The sequence below is a fragment of the Mobula birostris genome, chromosome 11, assembly GCF_030028105.1.
Source record: "Mobula birostris isolate sMobBir1 chromosome 11, sMobBir1.hap1, whole genome shotgun sequence".
NCBI lineage: Eukaryota > Metazoa > Chordata > Chondrichthyes > Myliobatiformes > Myliobatidae > Mobula > Mobula birostris.
The window spans coordinates 114,829,966-114,853,441 of record NC_092380.1 but is presented as its reverse complement, the minus strand read 5'-3'; the positions used below and the strand labels follow the sequence as shown (position 1 = coordinate 114,853,441).

The 23,476-nt window shown below is 45.7% G+C and overlaps 1 protein-coding gene across 1 annotated transcript in view; it reads right to left on the bottom strand.

The window, feature by feature from the left end:
• rnf141 (ring finger protein 141) overlaps positions 1-22,582 on the bottom strand; it is a 57,580-nt gene extending 34,998 nt beyond the window's left edge. The window contains exons 1-4 of the mRNA XM_072272911.1: positions 22,474-22,582; positions 20,076-20,283; positions 13,304-13,412; positions 2,055-2,227 (exon numbers count right to left, since the gene is read on the bottom strand). Coding sequence (XP_072129012.1) covers positions 2,055-2,227; positions 13,304-13,412; positions 20,076-20,218 — 425 coding nt within the window. The 5' untranslated portion in view covers positions 20,219-20,283; positions 22,474-22,582. The remainder of the gene's footprint in view (positions 1-2,054; positions 2,228-13,303; positions 13,413-20,075; positions 20,284-22,473) is intronic.
• Between the last annotated feature and the right edge of the window lie 894 nt (positions 22,583-23,476).

Here is a 23,476-nt window from a genome sequence, read left to right as displayed (position 1 = left end):
GAAAAAAATGACTCAGTCATAGAATGCTACAGCACAGAAGTCTACCTAGACTATGCCAAAACACTAATCTGCCTCGTCCCATTGAACTGCCCCCAGACCATAGTTCTCCATGCCCCTCCCATCCATATACCTACCCAAATTTCACTTCAATGTTGGAATTGAACTCACATCCACAATGTGCACTGGGAGCTCATTCCACACTCTCACCACCCTCTGAGGGAAGAAGATCCCCCTTGTGCTTCCCTTAAACCTTTCACCCTTAACCCATGACCTCTAGTTGTAGTCTTGCCCAACCTCAGTGGAAAAAACCTGCTTGCATTTACCCTTTCTATACCCTTCACAATTTTGTATACCTCTATCAAATCTCCCCTCATTCTCCACTGTCCCTATAACGCAGGTCCTCAAGTCCCAGCAACATCCTTGTAAATGTTCTCTGCACTCTTTCAATCTTTTATTTACACCTTTCCTGTCGGTAGGTGACCAAAACCTTCTTTCTATTCTATCGGAATATGGTGGGCATGATACGTTGGTGCTGAAATGTGTGGTGACATTTGCAGGCTGCTCCCAGCACATCATTGGGTGTGTTTTGGTTACTAACACAAACAATGTATATGTGATTAATAAATCTGAATCCATGCTCCGTCATAATTTAATAAACCTCTAGGTCACCCCTCAGTCTCCTGCATTCCAGTGAGAATAAACACAGCCTATCCAATCTCTCCTGATAACAACATCCATCTATAATAGGCAATTTCCTAGTGAATCTTTTCTGATGAAATTGGGATCTCTTAGTATTTCTCTACTAATGAAGTGGGTCAAATAAAGAAATAGAGTAGATTCCAATTAATTGGGCCATTGGTTAACCAGGGCAGGTGCTTATTTGGGACAACTCTGAAAGAACAAAAAACAACTGATCAAGAAAATAGCCGGCATTCTTCGTTTATCTGGGACACTATGCCATTTATCTGGGGCAGGAGACTGTTGTCAAACAGATTCTAACTAGTCGCACGTGCTTGTGTGGCTGTTAAGACATAACACCATGTTTCAAACAAATAGTTTTTTAAAATAGCATTACTTGCATGTGTTTGTGTTCAAAAAGCAAGAAATAAGCAGTAAGACAATTCAGAACTGTTTTGCTCACTGCGATTCCAAGCATTCAGTCTTGGAAAATCCCAAAAAGGCTAGGAGTAAAATCGAAACAATTTCATTACTTCAACAAGTTAGGGACTATGAAGAACTTGAAGGTGTCGATAATCATTTTGACTTTTACAACGTAAATGAAGAACTTGAAGGATGCACTCGTCGATAGCATTGTATGAAGGCAGTCCATTATCTGCACTCGGTGTCTGCAGTGATCTTGTTCATTGACAGTCAAAAGAATACAACACAGATGAACTGCTCTGTCGAGAAGTATTAGGAAGCTTTATAGCACTGTAGTGGTATTGGTAGTGTTCTAATTGGTCTGTTTTTCATTTAAATACATAATTTGTTACTCAGTTTGTCTTTTTTATACCTTTTTAACTATTTCCATGAAGCTTCGGCTAATTGAGACAGCCACCTAATTGGGCCAAAGTGCACTGTCCTGATGTGTCCCAATTAACCGGAATCCACTGCACAACCCCTTTAGGTCAGAATCAGAATCAGGTTTATTATCACTGGCATGTGGTGTGAAATTTGTTAACTTAGCAGCAGCAGTTCAATGCAATACGTAATCTAGCAGAGAGAAAAATAATAATATATAAACAAGACATCTGGTGTTCTGCAGCGAAGCACAGACCAATTAGCCATGAAATGAAAACACGAGGAAATCTGCAGATGCTGGAAATTCAAGCACACACACAAAAAATGCTGGTGAACGCAGCAGGCCAGGCAGCATCTATAGGAAGAGGTACAATTTCAGTTAGTCCTGACAAAGGGTCTTGGCCCGAAACGTCAACTGTACCTCTTCCTATAGATGCTGCCTGGCCTGCTGTGTTCACCAGCATTTTTTGTGTGTGTAGCCATGAAATGAACACTGCTTTCTTGAAATACGAAATGGTTTCAAGTTCACTCACCTGCCAAGCCAGATACTAGCCTGGCACGATGATTCATCTGTGGCCATGTCTTCAGAGATGCTGCTTTGGCCGAATACACTGCCTGCCTGCGTGCTGATCTCCCGATACAGCTGAGTGAACTGATAGAGATTTAGAATTCGAGATGCTTCAATAATTCCTGTAGTTTTGTTAATCTGCCAAAAATATTTGCATATAATTAAATTTAGCTGATTGCAAATAGCACACAATAGACAAGAACTGGCATTTATGAAGTCCCATGGCTTATTATCAAACAGAATTCAACACAGCCACTCAACATGAGAAACATCTTGCTTAGAGATTTGAATTTTATAGAGGATTTTCAAAAAGGACAGCATTCTAACTGGTTGAATCACCGTCTGGTATGGAGGGGTCACTGCACAGGATCGGAAAAAACTACAGCTTGTAAACTCAAGACAGCTCCACCATGAGCATTAGCTTCCACATCATCTAGAACACCTTCAAAGGGCAAGGCCTTGAAAAGATGGCATCCATCATTAAGGACCATCACCCAAGTCATGCCCTCTTCTCATTGCTACCATCAGGGAAGAGATACAGGAGCCTGAAAACACACACTCAATGTTTCAGGAACAGCTTCTTCCCTTCCGCCATCAGATTTCTAAATGCACCATGAACCTACATACACCACCTCACTATTTTATGCACTACTTAATTTATTATATATATTTCTTATTGTAATTTATAGGTTTTTAAAAATTATGCATATTAATGTACCGTTGCCACAAAAACAACTATGCGAGTGATATTACGCCTGATTCTGAGAATTGCAGTGGTTAGGACTTTAATTTGGTGGCGTAGTAACATAGTGGTTAGCACAAAGTTTAGAAGCACCAGAAACCTGGATTGAATTCCACCACTGTAAGGGAATGCACATTCCTGTCGTGACAACGTGGAAACATACACCGTGAGGGAATGTACATTCCCGTCACAGCAACGTGGCAACGTACCTACGTGGGTTTCCTCTGGTGTGCAGCGTTCTCCCATGTTCCAAAGATGTACGAGTACGTTATGGGCATTCTATGTTGGCACTGGAATAAAGTAACACTCCTGAGCTGCCCCCAACACATCCTTAGTCTGTGATGCAAACAACGCATTTCTCTGTATGCTTTGATGTACTTTTGACCAATAAATCTAATTGTTAAATCTTTTCTTTAAAACAGCTCTTGGAAAGAGTAAGGGCAGCACAGTAAGTGTGTGAAAATGCTGGTAGCCAAGCTCCTACCTTTATCTTCTCCAAAAACAAGAAATTTAAAAGTTCTTTGTTGTAGGATATAAATGAAGAGAAGAAATTTGATCTGCAATTGTTTTACTATTGTTATTGTCACAGGTACTGGGATACAGGGTACAGCTTTTGTTTGCGTTCTACGACTCTGTGGTTGCCAGTGAGATCATGTTTGCTGTTGTGTGCTGGGGCAGCAGGCTGAGGGTAGCAGACACCAACAGAATCAACAAACTCATTCGTAAGGCCAGTGATGTTGTGGGGATGGAACTGGACTCTCTCACGGTGGTGTCTGAAAAGAGGTTGCTGTCTAAGTTGCATGCCATCTTGGTCAATGTCTCCCATCCACTACATAATGTACTGGGTGGGCATAGGAGTACATTCAGCCAGAGACTCATTCCACCGAGATGCAGCACAGAGCGTCATAGGAAGTCATTCCTGCCTGTGGCCATCAAGCTTTACAACTCCTCCCTTGGAGGGTCAGACACCCTGAGCCAATAGGCTGGTCCTGGACCTATTTCATAATTTACTGGCATAACTTACATATTACTATTTAACTATTTATGGTTCTACTACTATTTATTATTTATGGTGCAACTGTAACGAAAAACAATTTCCCCTGGGATCAATAAAGTATGACTAATGACTAATCCAGACAGGCCACACCATACTAATTACATCAAGATCATCATCATCAGGTGCCGTGCCCAGTTTGAGCTTTGATTGCCATGGCCCACACACTCCTGTTTCGGGTCAAGTGGACCAATTCATTGGTATTCATTTCCAGTTCTCTGGCTGCTGTCTCCATCATCATTTGTCTTTGCCTTCCTCTTGCTTTCTTCCCTTCAATCTTTCCCATCATTACCGAGCATTCTAACTCCTCTTTCCTAATCACATGTCCAATGAAGTTACGTTGCCTTTTCATGATCTCATACATTATTTCTCTTTTTGTGTTTGCTCTGTTCATGACATCCTCGTTAGATATTCATTTCATCCATGATATTCTTTGCATCCTCCTCAAAAACCACATCTCTGCTGCTTCAATTCGTTTCCTCATGTTACTAGATATTGTCCAACATTCTGAGCCATATAACATAACTGGATAAACATAACATTTCAGTGCTCTGAGGCAGGTTGTCATGCCTAGTTTAGTATTGGTCAGTATACTCTTCATTCTCATAAAGTTGTCTTTTGCCATCCCTATTCTTCTTTTGATGTCCAAGTCACACCTGCCATCTGATGTCACCCAGCTTCCTAAGTAGCAAAAGTTCTGTACTTGTTTTATGTCTTCCCCATTTATTCTCAGCCTGCAGATAGGATTCTCCTTCTTTTTGGATATCACCATACTTTGCCTTTTTGCAATTCATAGATAGACCCATGTTTGCACTTTCTTCAACAACTATATCAATTAAGTTTTGTAGTTCTTCCTCTGTACTTGCAATTAACAGTGTCATCTGCATATTTGAAATTATTGATGTTTTCACTGCAAACTTTGATTCCCAAGATGTCTCTTATTTTTTGTAATATTGTTTCACTGTACACATTAAATAAATCAGGGGATGTCTAATGCCTCCCTTGATTTTTGTAAACTGACTCACTTCTCCATCTATTCTTACAGCAGCAGTTTGTTCCCAGTACAGATTTCTGATTAGGCGGAGGTCTTTCGAATCTAGATCTAGTTTTCTGTAATATTTCAAATAACTTATTGTGCTTCACTTTATCAAATGCTTTTGTGTAGTCGATAAAACAAACAAATCTTTTTGCACTTGAATAGCTCGTTCTGATAGTATCCTTAACATCAATATCACATTTCTTCTTCTTTTGTCTTTCACAAAACCACATGGTTCTTTATGTATTTCAGCTTGTATCATACTTTTAGCTCTTGTCATCAAAATTCTTAGAAGTATCTTAGTGATATGACTCATTAAACTTCTGGTCCTATGTAATTCACATTCTATTGCTCCAGGTTTCTTCGGAAGAGCGATAAATACTGACTTTTTCATCTCTTCTGGTATTATTCCAGTCTCATAAATGTCATTGATTAAATTAGTAAGTTTTTCAATTCCGTAATCTTCAAGGGTGATAATTTGTTCTAATACTAATTCATCAGGACCTGCTGCCTTTCCTTTCTTCATCTTATTGCTATTACAAACTTCAGATTTTAAAATACTTGGACCTTCAATGTTCTTCTTAATTTCTGGTTTTTCGCCTCGATCGTCTTCAAACAATTCCTGAATATACTCATCTGATCATAATCTCATCTTTTTCCATGATAATGGTACTGTCCTTTGCTTTCAAACATCCACCTGCAGAACAGAGGAGCTTTTTACCAGTGATATTCTTGATTTGTTGATGTAACCTTTTTAGATCATTAATAGGGATTCTTTCTATTTGCTCACATTCCTGGTTTAACCATTATTCTTTGGCTTTTTGACATAAGCTTTTAATTTTTTTTTATCTAAGGATTTATATTCTATAGTATTTGCTTTCTTCTGTCTCTTTTCTTCCATTAGATTTTTGATTTCGTCCGTCATCCATTTATTCTTTGTGCTTTTTACGTCAAGATAGTGAAAAAAAAATGGTGCAGTATTTAGTGTTACACTTATGAGAAAGTGCAGGTGAGAGCAGGGTCATCACAAGGTGGATTGGTAAGATGGCAATGTGCAAAAGAGTGCAGAGATCTCTCTAAGTCTAAACAACGTGTGATTATTTGTCCTTTACGTCTTTTTCATGATCGCAAGACACTGTTGTTATCAAGAACATCGAGTACAGCAGGTCTATCTCACTAGTGAGTTGCTGGATAGCAGTGGAGATGGGCTTGTTTCACACTGTGTTACAGCTGGCTTTAGCCACCCAGGGAAGAAGGCACCATTAGTGGCAGTGCACACTCAAACAGATGGGGGTGATTGCCTTGGATGGATTTGTTGTGATCGTAAGATCCTGTTGGATATTGGTAATGTAGAATACTGAGAGTCTAATTCATCGGTTCATTGTCGAGACCGACAGTGGGCAAGCTGTGCGGCCTTGGTTGTGGCATGAACCGGGCCTCATTCATGCCTGTCGCAGCCTCTGGGGAAGGGGACACCAGAGACGACTGTACGCTGCTTGATTCCGCATTGGCTTGGGGACTGACTCTCCAGTGTTCACTCAGTGGCAGACAAACTGGATTGCTTTCCAGTGTGGCTGCGCTACAGGACATGTCACTCAGGGGTCTGCCCTTTATTATTTTTTAAAATTTTTTTTGTAACTGTATATTTTTCTGCTATCATAATTACATGTGCTGCGCTGTGTGTGAGTGTTGGTACTGAGTTTTACACCCTGGCCCCAGAGGAACACTGTCTCACTTTGCTGTATTCAATTGCATGATTGAATGCCAATTAAACTTCAACCTGAATAAGCCAGAATCAGATTTAATATCGCCGGTATGTATCAGGAGATCTGTTGTCTTTGTGGCAGCAGTACAATGCAATACAATACATAATAGAGAAAAAAATGTGTTACAGTAAATAGTTAACACATTATATAATTCAATTAAATAAGTAGTGCAAAATACAAATAAGAAAGTAGTGAGGTAGTGCTCATGAGTTCAAAGTCCATTCGGAAATCGGATGGCAGAGGGGAAGAAGCTGTCCCTGAAACGTTGAGTGTGTCCCTTCAGACTTCCGTACCTCCTTGGTAGCAATGAGAACAAGGCATGATCTGGATGATGGGGGTCCTCAATGATGGATGTTGCCTTTTTGCAACATCCTTCCTTGATGATGCCCTGGATACGGAGGGTAGTGCCTATGATGGCGCTGACTAAGTTTACAACTCTCTGCAACTTATTTCTGTCCCGTGCAGTAGCCCTGCCCCCCCCCCATACCAGACAGTTAAAATGCTCTCCACGTTACATCTGTAGAAATTTGCAAGTGTCTTTGGTTTCATACCAAATCTCCTCAAACTCCTAATGAAATATAGCCACTGTCATGCCTTCTTTGTAGCTGCATCAATATGTTGGGTCCAGGTTAGATCCTCAGAGATATTGACACCCAGGAACTTGAAGTTGCTCACTCTTTCTACTTTGGCCCATCTAGTCTGTGCCGAAGTATTAAACTATCTATTTCCATCAACCTGCACCTGGGCTATAGCCCTCGATAACCCATCCCATCCTTGTATTTATCCAAATTTCTCGTAAATGTTGAAATTCACCACCACCACTGACAGCTTGTTCCACACTTCTACCACTGAGTGAACATTTCATCTTTCAACCTTGCCCTCTAGCTCGAGAATCACCCAACCTCAGTGGAAAATGCCTGCTTGCATTAACCCTATCTATGCCCCAAAATTTTGTACACCTCTATCAAATCTCCCTTCATTCTCCTACATTCTAGAAATACAGTCCAAACCTATTCAACCTTTCCCTAGAACTCAGGTCCTCAAGTCCCAGCAAAATCCTTGTAAAATTTCTCTGAACTCTTAACCTTATTTACATCTTTCCTGTAGGTGGGTGCACACAACCCTTCAAATTAGGCCTCACCAACATCATATACAATTTCAACAAAACATGCAATGAGATGTGGGATAAATGCGCGGCTGAGAGATTGGAGCAGGGGGCAGGGATTCGGGTTTTTGGATCATTGGGACCACTATTGGCGCAGGCGTGACCTGTACAAAGGGGACGGGTTACACTTGAATCCTAGGGGGACCAATATCCTGGCAGGGAGATTTGCAAAGGCTACTGAGGTGACTTTAAACTAGAATGGTTGGGGGGAGGGAATCAAATTAAGGAGACTAGGAGAGAGGAGGTTGATGTAAGGGAAAAAGAAGAAGAAGATAACAAAGTTGTTTGCTCAATTAAGGATAAATAGAGAGTGGGAGTTTCTTAGATGTATCTATTTTAATGCTAGGAGCATTGTAAGAAAGGTGGATGAGCTTAGAGCATGGATTGATACCTGGAAATATGATGTTGTAGCTATTAGTGAAACGTGGTTGCAGGAGGGGTATGATCGGCAACTAAATATTCCAGGATTTCATTGCTTCAGGTGGGATAGAATAGAAGGGGCAAGAGGGGGAGGTGTTGCATTGCTTGTCAGAGATTATATAACAGTGGTGCTCTGGCAGGATAGATTAGTCGACTCGTCCAGGGAGGCTATTGGGTGGAATTGAGGAATGGGAAAGGTGTTGTGATGCTTATAGGGGTGTATTGTAGACCACCTAATGGGGACCGAGAACTGGAGGAGCAAATTTGTAAGGAGATAGCAGATATTTGTAGTAAGCACAAGGTTGTAATTGTGGGAGATTTTAATTTTCCACACATAGACTGGGAAGCCCATTCTGTAAAAGGGCTGGATGGTTTGGAATTTGTAAAATGTGTGCAGGATAGTTTTTTGAAGCAATACATAGAGGTACCAACTAGAGAAGGGGCAGTGTTGGATCTCCTGTTAGGGAATGAGACAGGGCAGATGACAGAGGTATTTGTTGGGGAGAACTTCGGGTCCAGTGATCACCATACAATTAGTTTCAGCGTAATTATAGAGAAGGATAGGACTGGACCTAGGATTGTGCTGTAATTGTTATATGGTTATATATAACTGTTGTACTCAACACTTTGATCTATAAAGGTCAATGTGCCAAAAGCTCAGTTACACCCTACAATAGTCACACATGGCACATATAGTTACAATCCAGCACAAAGTCACAAAGTAATATCTGCACAAGTCCCTGAATGGCATGGTCTGAAGACGTGACAGTTGACTTAAAATGTGAGGTTCACGTTTATTTAAAACACTATAATGTTACTGGCACTATTATAAGAAAACAAGAAGTGATAGAAATATGTGTAACAGCAATACGAGATGAAAGTGACCGGTGTAAGGTCAGAGTCTGCTTGAGTTGGGCATTTAAACAGGGTGTATATGTGTGTGCTGGGTGAAGAAGCTGTTATTCACTTGGGAATAAATTTGTCAAGAATATTGAGAATAAATTAGAACTTTACATTTGAATTTGCATCCGATGGTGCTAAATGACTACTCTATCGAGGGAGAGGAAGTGGATTCATGACCACAATACTACAAGGTTTAGCACAGGAAGACAGATTGAAGAAACATAGACACATCACAGCTTCCCCTTTCAAGTCAAGTCAAGTCACTTTTTATTGTCATTTCAACCATAACTGCTGGTACTGTACACAGTAAAAATGAGACAACATTTTCCAGGACTATGGTGCTACATGAAACAATACAAAAACTACACTGAACTACGTAAAAAAAAAACACAAAAACTACACTAGACTACAGACCTACCCAGGACTGCATAAAGTACACAAAACAGTGCAGGCACTACAATGAATAATAAACAAGACAATAGGCACAGTAGAGGGCAGTAGGTTGGTGTCAAGCCAGACTCTGGGTATTGAGGAGTCTGATGGCTTGGGGGAAGAAACTGTTTTGTTGTTGCCTGTCGCCTTACATGTGCTCCCAGTGGGAGGGAGATTTACTTGAAGCTTGTTCACTCCTCCTTTGATTTCAGGGACTAAAAGGTATGTCAAGTGTGACCTGCTGTGTGGAAGTTGTGGTGAGGCAAAGATTAAAGACAACGTCCAGACAAGAACAGCCTTGGGCCGTTGTCAAGTGAGACCTGGAGAAAACTCTGTTTACTACAGACAAGATACACTGGGGTGACTGTGGCAGTATGTACTCCAGCCAAACATGCGAGGCCCTTGTACTGAGACTTTTCCAGAAGCTTTTCCTAAAACATAGTATGGGGTGCTGGAGACAGACAAGATAGAAATAATGGAGAGATGTGAAACACACCCAAAAACTAAGGGATAATTGCTTCGCAAACAACAGGAATTCTGCAGATGCTGGAAATTCAAGCAACACACATCAAAGTTGCTGGTGAACGCAGCAGGCCAGGCAGCAGGAGTCCTGACGAAGGGTCTCGGCCTGAAACGTCGACTGCACCTCTTCCTACAGATGCTGCCTGGCCTGCTGCATTCACCAGCAACTTTGATGTGTGTTGTTTGGATAATTGCTTCACTAGCTTCAAAATATCATCGGTTATCAGTTTGAAGCTTCAAGAACTTTTAACAACCCCTCCCCCTCTCAAATCCCTTACCAGCTCTTCCTTCAGTTAGTCCTGACGAAGGGTCTCGGCCCGAAACGTCAACTACACCTCTTCCTAGAGATCCTGTTCCAACCTCACTCCCTCTGAACGCACTGCCCTCCACTCTCTCCGCACTAATCCCAACCTCACCATCAAACCTGCTGACAAAGGTGGTGCTGTAGTAGTCTGGCAGACTGACCTCTACCTCACTGAGGCCAAACGGCAGGTCTCTGACACCTCCTCTTACTTACCCCTGGAACAGGACCCCACCAAAATACATCAAACCATTGTCTCCCGTACCATCACCGCCCTTACCAACTCCGGAGACCTTCCATCCTCAGCCACTAAACTCATAATTCCCACACCCCATACCGCTTGGTTTTACCTCCTCCCCAAGATCCACAAGCCTGACTGTCCCAGTAGGCCCATAGTTTCTGCCTGTTCCTGTCCCACTGAACTTGTATCTGCCTACCTGGACTCCATTTTGTCACCCATAGTTCAGTCTCTCCCCACCTACATCCGGGATACATCCCATGCCCTCCACCTCTTCAATAACTTCCAGTTCCCCAGTCCCAACCACTTCATTTTCACTATGGATGTCCAATCCTTATACACCTCAATTTCCCATGAAGAAGGCCTCAAAGCCCTCCGCTACTTTCTGGATAATAGACCTCACCAGTTCCCCACCACCACTACCCTCCTCCAGTTGGCGGAACTGGTTCTCACACTCAATAACTTCTCTTTTGGCTCTTCCCACTTTCTTCAGACCAAGGGTGTAGCTATGGGAACTCGCGTGGGCCCTAGCTATGCCTGCCTCTTCGTTGGTTATGTGGAACAGTCTGTGCTCCAAACCTATTCTGGTACTGCTCCCCAACTTTTCCTTCGGTACATTGACGACTACATTGGTGCTGCTTCCTGCACCCATGCTGAGCTCGTCAATTTCATCGACCTTACTTCAAACTTCCACCCAGCCCTCAAATTCACTTGGTCTATCTCGGACACTTCTCTCCCCTTTCTCAATCTCTCGGTCTCCATCTCCGGAGACAGACTGTCCACTGACATCTTCTACAAGCCCACTGACTCTCATAACTACCTCAACTATACCTCTTCCCACCCCGCCACATGCAAAAATGCCATTCCCTATTCCCAGTTCCTCTGTCTCTGCCTCATCTGCTCCGAGGACGAGGCTTTCCGTTCCAGGACATCTCAAATGTCCTCTTTCTTTAAGGATCGTGGTTTCCCTTCTGCGTCATCAATGATGCCCTCACCCGCATCTCCTCCATTTCCCGCACTTCGGCCCTCACCCCATCCTCCCGCAACCACAACAGGGACAGAGTTCCCCTTGTCCTCACCTACCACCCCACCAGCCTCCGGATCCAGCACATTATCCTCTGCAACTTCCGCCACCTTCAACAGGACCCCACCACTAAGCACATCTTTCCCTCTCCACCCCTCTCCGCCTTCCGCAGGGATCGGTCCCTCCGTGACTCCCTGGTCCACACGTCCCACCCCACGAATCTCTCACCTGGCACTTATCCCTGTAAGCGCAAGTGCTACACCTGTCCCTACACCTCCTCTCTTGCCACCATTCAGGGCCCCAAACAGTACTTCCAAGTGAGGCAACACTTCACTTGTGAGTCTGTTGGGGTCATCTATTGCATCCGGTGCTCCCGGTGCGGCCTCCTCTACATCGGTGAAACCCAACGCAGACTGGAATACCACTTCGTCGAGCACCTCCACTCCATCCGCCAAAACAGACAGGATCTACCAGAAGCCACCCACTTCAACTCTGCTTCCCACTCCCATTCAGATATGTCCATACATGGCCTCCTCTACTGCCATGATGAGGCTAAACTCAAGTTGGAGGAGCAACACCTCATATACCGTCTAGGTAGTCTCCAGCCCCTTGGTGTGAACATAGAATTCTCCAACTTCTGGTAGTTCCCTCCCCCTCCCTTCCCCTATGTCACTCTGCCCCCTACCCCAGCTACCTACCACCTCCCTCATGGTTCCGCCTCCTTCTACGACCCATTGTGTTTTCCCCTATTCCTTCTTCCCCTTTCCTGCCTATCACCTCCCTGCTTCCCCTCCCCCACCTCTTTATCTTTCCCCTTACTGGTTTTTCATCTGGAACCTACCAGCCTTCTCCTTCCCACCCTCCCCCCACCTTCTTTATAGGGCCTCTGCCCCTTCCCCCTACAGTCCTGACAAAGGGTTCCAGCCCGAAACGTTGATCGATCTTTTCCATGGATGCTGCCCGACCTATTGAATTCCTCCAGCCTGTTGTGAGTGTTCCTACAGATGCTGCCTGGCCTGCTGCGTTCACCAGCAACTTTGATATGTGTTGCTTGAATTTCCAGCATCTGCAGAATTCCTCATGTGAGGACTTTTAACAGCTTTATTGTGAATTTACACAATGGCCACTATCTGCAACTGATACACTAATTCTGCATGAAAGTAGCAGTGCTCTGTCCTGGCTTCCAAGGTTCATTTATTATCAAAGTAAGAATGCACCCCCTCCCCCCGCACAAGAGCAGACAACAACACAGAACTTCAGGAACATCCGTCAACATGACTGAGAGAGAGTATGGGTGACAGGGGCTATGCTGTTCTCCTTGTGCACCAGTAAAATAAACATGTTTGAGTCATGAGTACGTGTGTTCTGGGCCCAGTTATCTTAGTTATTTTATTACTGGTGATGACATCAGCAGCTTCAGAGATATTTTAGATTTTTGGCAATTGTAGTTAGATTTTCGTTTCAATTTACACAGATTTTCAGGAGTGCACGTTCTGAGTATCGAGAGTTCAGCAGCACGTTATATAATGTACTCAGGTATTTTCTACAATGTAAATGATTAATTTTGTTTATACACACTAGGAAGCTATTCAAATGCAGAGCATTTTGTACCTTTGAGCTAACAATGCGAACGATGACTTTCCAAAAGGCCGAGGTGTCAGATCCTGGCTGAACTTCAAACAATAAGTACTTCTCTTGTCCTGCAGCCAACCTCTCCGTACTACAGGGGCAGAAATACAAAACGATAACATCACTGTCAGAAAGCTATGAAGGCTTAAAGACCAGTACGCTGTATTTGTTCGTTCAGATAACAGTCTAAGTCTTTCAGTACACTAAATCTATTCTTTCAGACAATTCCGTTTTTCCACCATCAGTACATGGCAGCTACAGAGTACAATGAATATATAAAACATAGAACAGTATAGGCCCTTCGACCCACAACGTCAGTGTTATGTATGTATGGAGCGACACCAGGGTAATATTGGATCTAGGGGCATTATCAAACAGCCACATGCATACCCTCCATATTTTCTCAACCGATCTGATACGGCTCAGTCTGTGCAAAAGATTACACTGAATTACACCAAATCCCTTTGGCTGCACATGGGCCAGATCCCTGCCTTCCATTCAGATGTCTATAACAGCCTCTCAATGTATCTGCTTCCTCCACCACCACCCCTGGCAACCTGGTCCAGGTACCCACCACCCTCTGTGTTTAAAACATAACTTCCCCTTTCACCATACATGCACATCCTCTTATTCAAACACTATCAGCTTATCAACTGTCCTCCAACTGTAAGAAACAAGCAGTAAACACCACAAGACACAGGAGCAGAATAAGACCATTCAGCTCATCGGGTCTACTCTGCCATTCCATCATGGCTGATCAATTATCCCTCTAAACATTCTCTTGCATTCACCCCATAAACTTTGACACCCTGACTAATTAAGAACCTATCAACCTCTGCTTTAAATATATCCAATGATGTGGTAATGAATACCACAGATTTCCCACCCTCTGGCTAAAGAAATTCCTCCTCATCTGTTCTAAAGGGACATCCCTCTATTCCGAGGCTGTGCTGTCTGGTCCAAGACTCCCCACTGTAGGAAACATCCTCTCCACATCCACTCTAGCTGGCCTCATAATATTCAATGGGCACACCTGCAGGATTCCCTCTTAAAAGACACGCCATCCTGATTTTAGGGCACATTAGCACAACAGGTGGCACATTAGAGAAACACTACGAGATCACCAGTGATCAGCCTTCAATCCCCACCGCTGTCCTTAACGAGTTGTATGTTCTCCCCGTAACAAGGCATTTATGAGGGTTTGCTCTCTTTAAAGACAGCCTAAGACTGGCCTCTGAGACAGAGATCACAGGGTCATCAGGGATCTTCACAGCTGTAGTTGTGTTCTCCCTTTCAAAACAAGCATAGAAGGCGTTGAGTTCATCTGGTAGTGAAGCTTCGCTGCCATTCATACTATTGGGTTTTGCTTCATAGGAAGTAATGTCTCGCGGACCCTGCCAGAGTTGTCGTACATCCGATGTTGCCTCCAACCTCGTTCGAAATTGTCTCTTCGCCCTTGAAATAGCTCTCCACAAATCATACCTGGTATTCTGGTACAGGCCTGGGTCGCCAGACTTGAATATCACAGATCTAGCCTTCAGCAGACGATGTACCTCCTGGTTCATCCACGGCTTTTGGTTTGGGAATGTACAGTAAGTCTTTGTGGTCACACACTCACCCACACAGGTTTTAATGAAGTCGGTAACAACTGCACAATACTCATCCAGGTTCAAAGATGAATCCCTGAATACAGTCCAGTCCACCAATTCAAAGCAGTTCTGCAGGCACTCCTGTGCTTCCCTTGTCCAAACCTTCTTGGTCCTCACTGCTGCTGCTGCTGCAGTCTTCAGTCTCTGCCTATACTCAGGGAATAGAAGTACAGCTGGGTGATCAGACTTCCCGAAGTGAGAGCATGGAATAGCACAGTATGCATTCTTGATGATGGTGCAGCAATGGTCCAATGTGTTGTTTCTTCTGATATTGTAAGTGATCTGTTGATGGTAGCTGCTTCTTGATTTTCGCACCATTCTCTGTAACCTGTAGACACTTGTGTGAAAATCCCAGGAGATGATCCTCAGAGCAGAAAAGAAATGTGATTTCCTATAAGAAGCAAATTATTATAGTAATGTCCATTTATATACTATCCTGATGTACTTGTGAGTCCTCGTGCAGGGTTCCCTGAAGGTTAACATCCAGGTTGAGTTGGACGTAAGGAAGGCAAAATTAATGTTAGCATTCATTTCAAGAAGAGCAGAATATAAAAGTAAAGATGTAATGCTGAGGCTTCATAAGGCGTTGGTCAGACCACACTTGGAGTACTGTGAGCAGTTTTTGTCCCTTATCTAAAAGATATAGCATTGAAGTGGGTCCAGAGGAAGGGCCACAAGAATGTTTCCAGGATTGAAAGGGTTAATGTATGAAGAGTGTTTGATGGCTCTAGGCCTGCACTCACTGGAGCTTTGAAGAACTGGGGATGGGGCGAGGATTTTATTGAAATTTATTGAATATTAAAGGGCTAGATAGAGTAGATGTGAAGAGAATGTTTCATTTAGTGAGTGAGTCTAAGACCAGAGGGCATACCTTCAGAAGAGGGCCATCCATTTAGAACAGAGATGAGAAGGGATTTCTTAAGCCAGAGGGTTGTACACCGATGGAATTCATTGCCACAGACAGCTTTGTAAGCAAAGTCATTAGGTATATTTAAACTGGAGGTCAGGGCATCAAAGGTTACGGAGAGAAGGCACAATGGGGTTGAGAGGGATAATGATGGAATGGCAGAGCAGACCCGATGGGCCAAATGGCCTACTTCTGCTCCGTTGTTCGATGGTCTGAAGTTTCATGGATCTCAGAACTGAGAAAAAGTAAATAGGGATGGTCCACATTACTGCAGAGGTGGTCCTGCATGTCTTGAAATGTACAAGGGAAGATAAATCTCTGGGATCAGGTACATCCAAGAATACTGTGGCAGGCTGGAGAAGAAATTGAGAGCACCTTGGCTGAGATATTTGTATTATGTTAGCCACAGGCGAGGTGAGGATGGCAAATGTGTTTTTCATTAAGAAGCGCTGCGAAGAGAAACCTCATCATCCAGTTTATCACCACCGGCATGTGTTGTGAAATTGTTTTGTGGCAGCAGTACATCGCAATAATAGTAATAAAAACTTACTATATATATATATATATATATATATATACACACACACACACATATACACACATATTAAATAAGTAGGGCAAATGGAAAACGTACTGAGGAAGTGCTTATGGGCTCATTGTCTATTCAGAAATATGAAAATCTGATGACTGAGGGGAAGAAGCTGTTCCTGAAATGTCCAGTGTGTGTCTTCATGCTCCTATGCCACCTCCTTTATGGTAGCAATGAGAAGAGGGTCCTTAATGGAGGATGCTGCCTCTTTGAGGCATCACCTTTTGGAAGTGTCCTTGGTGCTGGGGAGGGGCAGGCCCGTGCCCACGACAGAGCTTAGTTTACAATTTTCAGCGGTTTTTTTCAACCCTGTGCAGTGGCCCCTCCACACCAAACGGTGATGCAAGCAGATAGAATGCTCTCATCAGCAGATGGAAATCTGCCAACAGTTGTGTCATAGCAAATGTTTAGATGGCATTTGAGCTGTCACGGGTGTAGGGAGGGTACAACTGTGGGCTAAGCTCACATCATCCTTGAGGTGCAGCAGTGCCGGTTGTCGGTGAAGAGAATGTTATTTCCCATCCGCACAGACTGCAGACTCCTGCTGAGGAAGTCAAGGAACCAGTTGCACAGAGGCCCAGATTTTGGACCTTTTTGATTACAACTGAAGGTATGATTGTGCTGATTGCTGAACCATAGTCAATAAACAGCAGGCTGACGTAAGTATTACTATTGTCCAGGCGATCCAACGCCGAGTGGAGAGCCAGTGAGATTGCATTCACTGTAGATCTATTGTGGTGACAGGCAAATTGAAGCAGGTCCAGGTCCTTGTTTAGGCAGGAGTTGATTCTAGCTATAACCAACCTCTCAAAGCAGTTCATCTCAGTAGATGAGAATGCCAATGGACAATAGGCGACTCACCCTGTTCTTCTTGGGCACTGTTATGATTGTTGCTCTTTTGAAGCAGGTGGAACCGCCAACTGTAAGTAGTGAGAGTTTGAAGATATCCTTGAACATTTCCCCCCAGTTGGTTGGCAACAAGTTTTCAGAGCCCGTCCAGCTCCATCGTCAGGGTCAGGTGCCTTGCAAGGGTTCACCCTCTTGAATGATATTCTGATGTTGGCTTCCGAAACAAAGATCACAGGGTCACCAGATGCTGCAGGGATTCACACAGCTGTAGTTTTATTCTCCCTTTCAAAGTGTGCGTAAAAGGCCTTGAGCTCATCTGGAAGTGAAGCATCACAACCATTCGTGCAGGTTTCACTTTGTAGGACATAATTGCCAGAGCTGACGTGCATCCGATTCCATCTCTAACATCAATCGCAATGGTTTTTTTTTGCTCTTAAGATAGCCTTGCGTAGGTCATGCCCGGACCTCCTGTATAGTTCTGAATCACCGGTCTTGAATGTCGTAGATCAAGACCCCAGCAGATGAAGAATCTCCTGGTTTATCCACAGCTTTTGAGTCTGGTGCGTCGTGTGTGCCCATCAAGGGATTTGAGTATAGGAACTGGGATGTTATGTTGCAGTTGTAAGACCACATTAGGAATATTGTGTTCAGTTTTGGTCACTCTGCCAATGAGATGCCAATGCACTGAAAAGAGCGCAAAGGAGATTTACGAGGATGCTGCTGGGACTTGGAATGAGTTAAAGAGAGGCTGAATAGATTGGGATGTTACTCGATGCGCAGGAGACAGAAGGATGATATTATACAGGTTTATAACATCATGGCAGACATAGGTAGGGTGAATTTTCCCAGACCATGGGGGGGGGGGGGGGAGGGAGAGATTTATTTGGAACCTGAGGGGCAATTTTATTTTACCCAGAAGGTGGTGAGTGTATGGAACGAGCTGCCAAAGGAAATGGTTGATGCAGGTGCATTGACAACATTTAAAAGATATTTGGACAGATACAAGGATAGAGAAGCCTTAGAGGGATAAGGGACAGATCTGGGATATGGGGCTTGGACAGTTACCTGGATAGAGAAGTCTCGGAAGATATGGGCCAAATGCAGACGTGTGACTAGGGTAGATGGGAATCTTGTTCAGCGTGCAGCAGTTAGGCCCAAAGGCCTGTTTCTGTGCCAGATGACTCTACAACACATTATTCATTGTGTTCACCATAACGATAAAAGGCACAATTTGAATTAGGCCATTAAGCCCATCGAGTCTGCTCCACCATTTCATAATTGATTTATTATTCCTCTCAACCCCATTCTCTTGCCTTCTCCCCACAACCTTTAACACCCTTACTAATCAAAAACCTATCAAGCTCTGCTTTATATGTACCCAATGAATTGGCCTCCAGTCGTCTATGACAACAAATTCCACAGATTCACTACCGTCTGGCTAAAGAAATTACTCATCTTCATTCTAAATGGACGTCCCTCCACTGAGGCTGTACCCTCCTACCCTCTTATCCAAAACTCACCCAACTCTAGGAAACATCCTCTCCACATCCACTCTATCTAGACCTTTAATATTCAATAGGTTTCAATAAACACCCCTCCCCCCCTTCTTCTAAACTCCAGCAAGTACAGAGCCAGAACCATCAAACACAAGTCTTCATGTCTTTCTGCAGATGCTGCTAACATTGAGAACAAACACAAAATGCTCTAGGAACTCAGCAGGTCAGGCAGCATCTACGGAGGGGAATGAAGTTAACATTTTGGGCCAAGACCCTTCATCAGGACTGGAAAGGAAGGGGGCCAAATCCAGAATGCCTGCTTCACATTGTTACCATTAAGTAGGAGGTACAGAAGCCTGAAGGCACACACTCAGTGATTCAGGAACAGCTTCTTCCCCTCTGCCATCCGATTTCTAAATGGACACTGAACCCATAAACACTACCTCACTACTTTTTTTATTTCTGTTATTTTGCACAACATATTTTAGCTCAACTACTTAATAGACACATATACTTACTGTAATTCCATTTTTCTCTATATTTATCATGTATTTTATTGTACTGCAGCTCTAAAGTTAACAAAAATTGCGACATATGCCGGAGATATTAAACCTGATTCTGAATAAGAGTGTGGTGGAAGGGAAGGAGGGCAAGCAGGCAGGTGATAGATGAGGGCAGGTGAGGGGGAAGGTTGGTGGGTGGGGAAGGGGGTAAAGTATGAAACTGGGAGGTGGTAGGTGGAAGTGGTAACGGCAGAAGACATGAGGGTACAGGGCATGAAAGAAAGGGGAGGGGGGGCACCGGAGGGAGGTGATTATGCAGATGAGAAGGGAAAAGGAGAGAGGAGAACCAGAATGGACAATAGGAAGAGAGAAGCGGGAGGAGAAGATATTACCAGAAGTTAAGAGAAATTAATGTTCATGCCAGCAGGTTGGAAGCTACCCAGAGAGAATATGAAGTGTCAAGTACAGGTCTTCCCCAGGTTACGAACACTCAACTCAGGTACAGCCCATACATATCGATGATAATTTGGGAAGCCGGTGGGATAGACTCACCGGCTACAAGCATTTTCAGTTTGTGGCTGCATTTCTGACCTCTGAACTGTTCAGGTTATGAACTGCTCACGGGAACCCATGAAGGACCTGTACTTCATTCCACTACTATTAACTTCACTGTGTCATTCTCGGCACAATAGATGCTCCAAATCTGTGATACAGCTTATTCATTCAGAGGTGTGCTGGAACATGGAGGAGGAACAACTCACATCTCGTTAAGCTCTGCCACTCTGGCGAGAAACTCTTCATAGGTCAGGAAGCCACTCTCTCTCATCAGGGAAGCATGCTTCATCACCCTGTCTGGTAGCTTATTCAACACCATCGGGCCTTGGTTAGAGATGTGTTGCCCCATTATCAGGTGAGTAATGGGTGGCTTGGCCAGAGAGCTCTACTGCTGGCTCATCTGTAACCTTGTGTCTGTTCGGAGAGGAACACAGGACAATTATTGTCAATGGTCTCATTTATCAGTTTATTTAGAAATACAGAGCAGAATAGGCTCTTCGAGCCGCAGTCCAAAAACCCCAACAGTCCTGAACCTAATCACGGGACCAGTTAACCTACCCAGTACATCCTTGGACTGTGGGAGAAAACTTACACACACCATGGGGAAGATATACAGAGACTCTCCATAGAGGACACTGAGATTGAAGTCTGATGCATAACGCTAACTGCCTCGCTACCACAGTACCCACAATAAAGAATCGTTTCTTACACAGTTTCAAATAAGTACAAGAGCATTAGAGGTTAGTGTGACCTGACGACAGCTCGGGGCATTGGCATTCTAGCATCCTTCGTGAACAAGTTTGTACACATGTGAGTGAGTTTCCTCCAGGTATTTTCCCCACAGCCCAAAGACGTACAGATCAATAGGTTAAGCGGTCATTGCAAATTGTCCTGTGATTAGGCTAGCGTTAAATAGTTGGGTTGCGAGGCAGTGGGTCAGAGGGCCTATTCAGTGCCAAATAAAATAATTCTATAGCACAGTTCAAATCACACTTCACAGATCGGCAACACGAAAACACAACTGAAAAGAGCACCAAGTCATTGGGCAAGAAGGAGCAAGGTAGACGTGTGAAGGGAGGCAAAGGTCAAAGTGGTGGTCAAATGTGTGGTCGAGGAGCCTTGGGCTGAAGGAAGGGGCTGGTATGATTGAGAAGCCTTAGGGGGAAGCAGCAAGGATCAGGTGGGGGGGGGAGATGGGGGGGAGGAAACAGGAGGGGTGGAGTTTGCTCAAGGAGCCAGGTCGAATGGAGTATTGAGGGGGTTGAGGATTGGAGGGATGATTGGGGTAGGTAGAGGAGCAGAAGATGGGGGGGGGTGGACACAGAGGGAGGCTGGAAGTGGCCAAAGAACCGGGCAGACATGAAGTTGACAGGGAGGGGAAATGGGGCGGGTTGTGGACTGCATTCACCTACGGTTGAAGTGCGGGGAGGGGAGTTAACGTGGGGTAGATGTGGGAGGACTGAGGACGAGGTATGTCTATTTGAAGAGTGAGGTGTTCATGTGGAGTGGACATGAAGGTGTTGAGGACTGGAGGTACATATGGTTCAACGTGGAGGGACAGCATGTCAGGGAGATGGGGGTTTTGGGGTGTTATGGGGGGGGACTGGTGTGAATGTGGATCGGGGAGAAGGCAGCAAGGATGAGTAGGGTCCCGGGGCTTCGGAGGGGGGCGAGCAGGGTCCCGGGGAGTCGGAGGGGGGCGAGCAGGGTCCCGGGGAGTCGGAGGGGGGCGAGCAGGGTCCCGGGGAGTCGGAGGGGGGCGAGCAGGGTCCCGGGGAGTCGGAGGGGGGCGAGCAGGGTCCCGGGGAGTCGGAGGGGGGCGAGCAGGGTCCCGGGGAGTCGGAGGGGGGCGAGCAGGGTCCCGGGGAGTCGGAGGGGGGCGAGCAGGGTCCCGGGGAGTCGGAGGGGGGCGAGCAGGGTCCCGGGGAGTCGGAGGGGGGCGAGCAGGGTCCCGGGGAGTCGGAGGGGGGCGAGCAGGGTCCCGGGGAGTCGGAGGGGGGCGAGCAGGGTCCCGGGGAGTCGGAGGGGGGCGAGCAGGGTCCCGGGGAGTCGGAGGGGGGCGAGCAGGGTCCCGGGGAGTCGGAGGGGGGCGAGCAGGGTCCCGGGGAGTCGGAGGGGGGCGAGCAGGGTCCCGGGGAGTCGGAGGGGGACGAGCAGGGTCCCGGGGTGTCGGAGGGGGACGAGCAGGGTCCCGGGGAGTCGGAGGGGGACGAGCAGGGTCCCGGGGAGTCGGAGGGGGACGAGCAGGGTCCCGGGGTGTCGGAGGGGGACGAGCAGGGTCCCGGGGAGTCGGAGGGGGGCGAGCAGGGTCCCGGGGAGTCGGAGGGTTCAGGGAAGTCCGGGCAGGGTGTTTGGGTGTGTCAGAGGGGGTGGTGGAGGACTTTCCGGAGGTGTAGATGGGTGTGGGGGTGAGTGCGGGTGTCGGGGGTTTAAGGCGGGACCCCGGGGGTCCTGCCCGGGTGGGTGGGTGCAGGTTGGTCCCAGGCCAGAACAGGGGCCTGTCCCGGTACCGCGACCCCGCCGCCTGCGCTCCTGAGGCCGTGTCGGGCTCCGTGTTACTGCGGAGACGGAGGGGACAGGCCCCGAAATGAGCCGCGCTCTCACCTGCCGGGCCCGCTCCAGGCCGCGCTCCCCTCCGCTCGGATCCCGCCGCTTCGCACGCTCCCGATTCCTGCGCGGGGACGCGCATAGCTCCAACGTCACTCAGAAGCGAAGACATGCGCAACTCAAACGTCACTGAGGGGCGGGGTCTGAGGGTAGGGGGCGAGGATGGGCGGAGCTCTGGGCTAAGGGGCGGGACTGAGGTCCAGTGGGCGGGACTGTGGTGGGGGTGTGGCCATAGGCGGGGCTGTGAGTTAGGGGCGGGAAATCCCAGAGCTCTGCGATTGGTCGGAAGGCTGAGATTGACAGTGCGTCGGGATTGCTTGAAGTTGGACATCAATTTACTTATAAAAACAAATAAAACCACAGAAATCTGCGATTCGCAGAGCAGGACACACCGGTCCTATGTAAGGTTGTCATCTTAGACGCTGCCAGACCTGCTGCATTTTTCCTCAGTTTCTGCTCTTCAAAGTTCAAAGTAAAATTTATTATCAGAGTTCAGTACCTCCAACCCTGAGATTCTCTTTCTGCAGGCACACAGTCATAGGTGTAAAGCGAGTGGAGCAGGGGCTAAGCACACAAGCCTGTGGTGCTCCTGTGCTGATTGAGTTTGTAGAGGAGATGGTTTTGCCAATCTGAACTGACTGGGGCCTCCAAGTGAGGAAATCCAGGATCCAATTCACAAAGGGGTATGAGGCCCAGGTCCTGGAGTTCACTGATTATTTTTGAGGGGATGGTGGTGTTAAATACTGAGCTGTAATTGATAAAGAGCATATAGAACATAGAATAGTACAGCACAGTACAGGCCCTTCGGCCCACAATGTTGTGCCAACCCTCAAACCCTGCCTCCCATACAACCTTAAATTCCTCCATATACCTGTCTAGCAGTCTCTTAAACTTCACTAGTGTATCTGCCTCCACCACTGACTCAGGCAGTGCATTCCACGCACCAACCACTCTCTGAGTAAAAAACCTTCCTCTAATATCCCCCTTGAACTTCCCACCC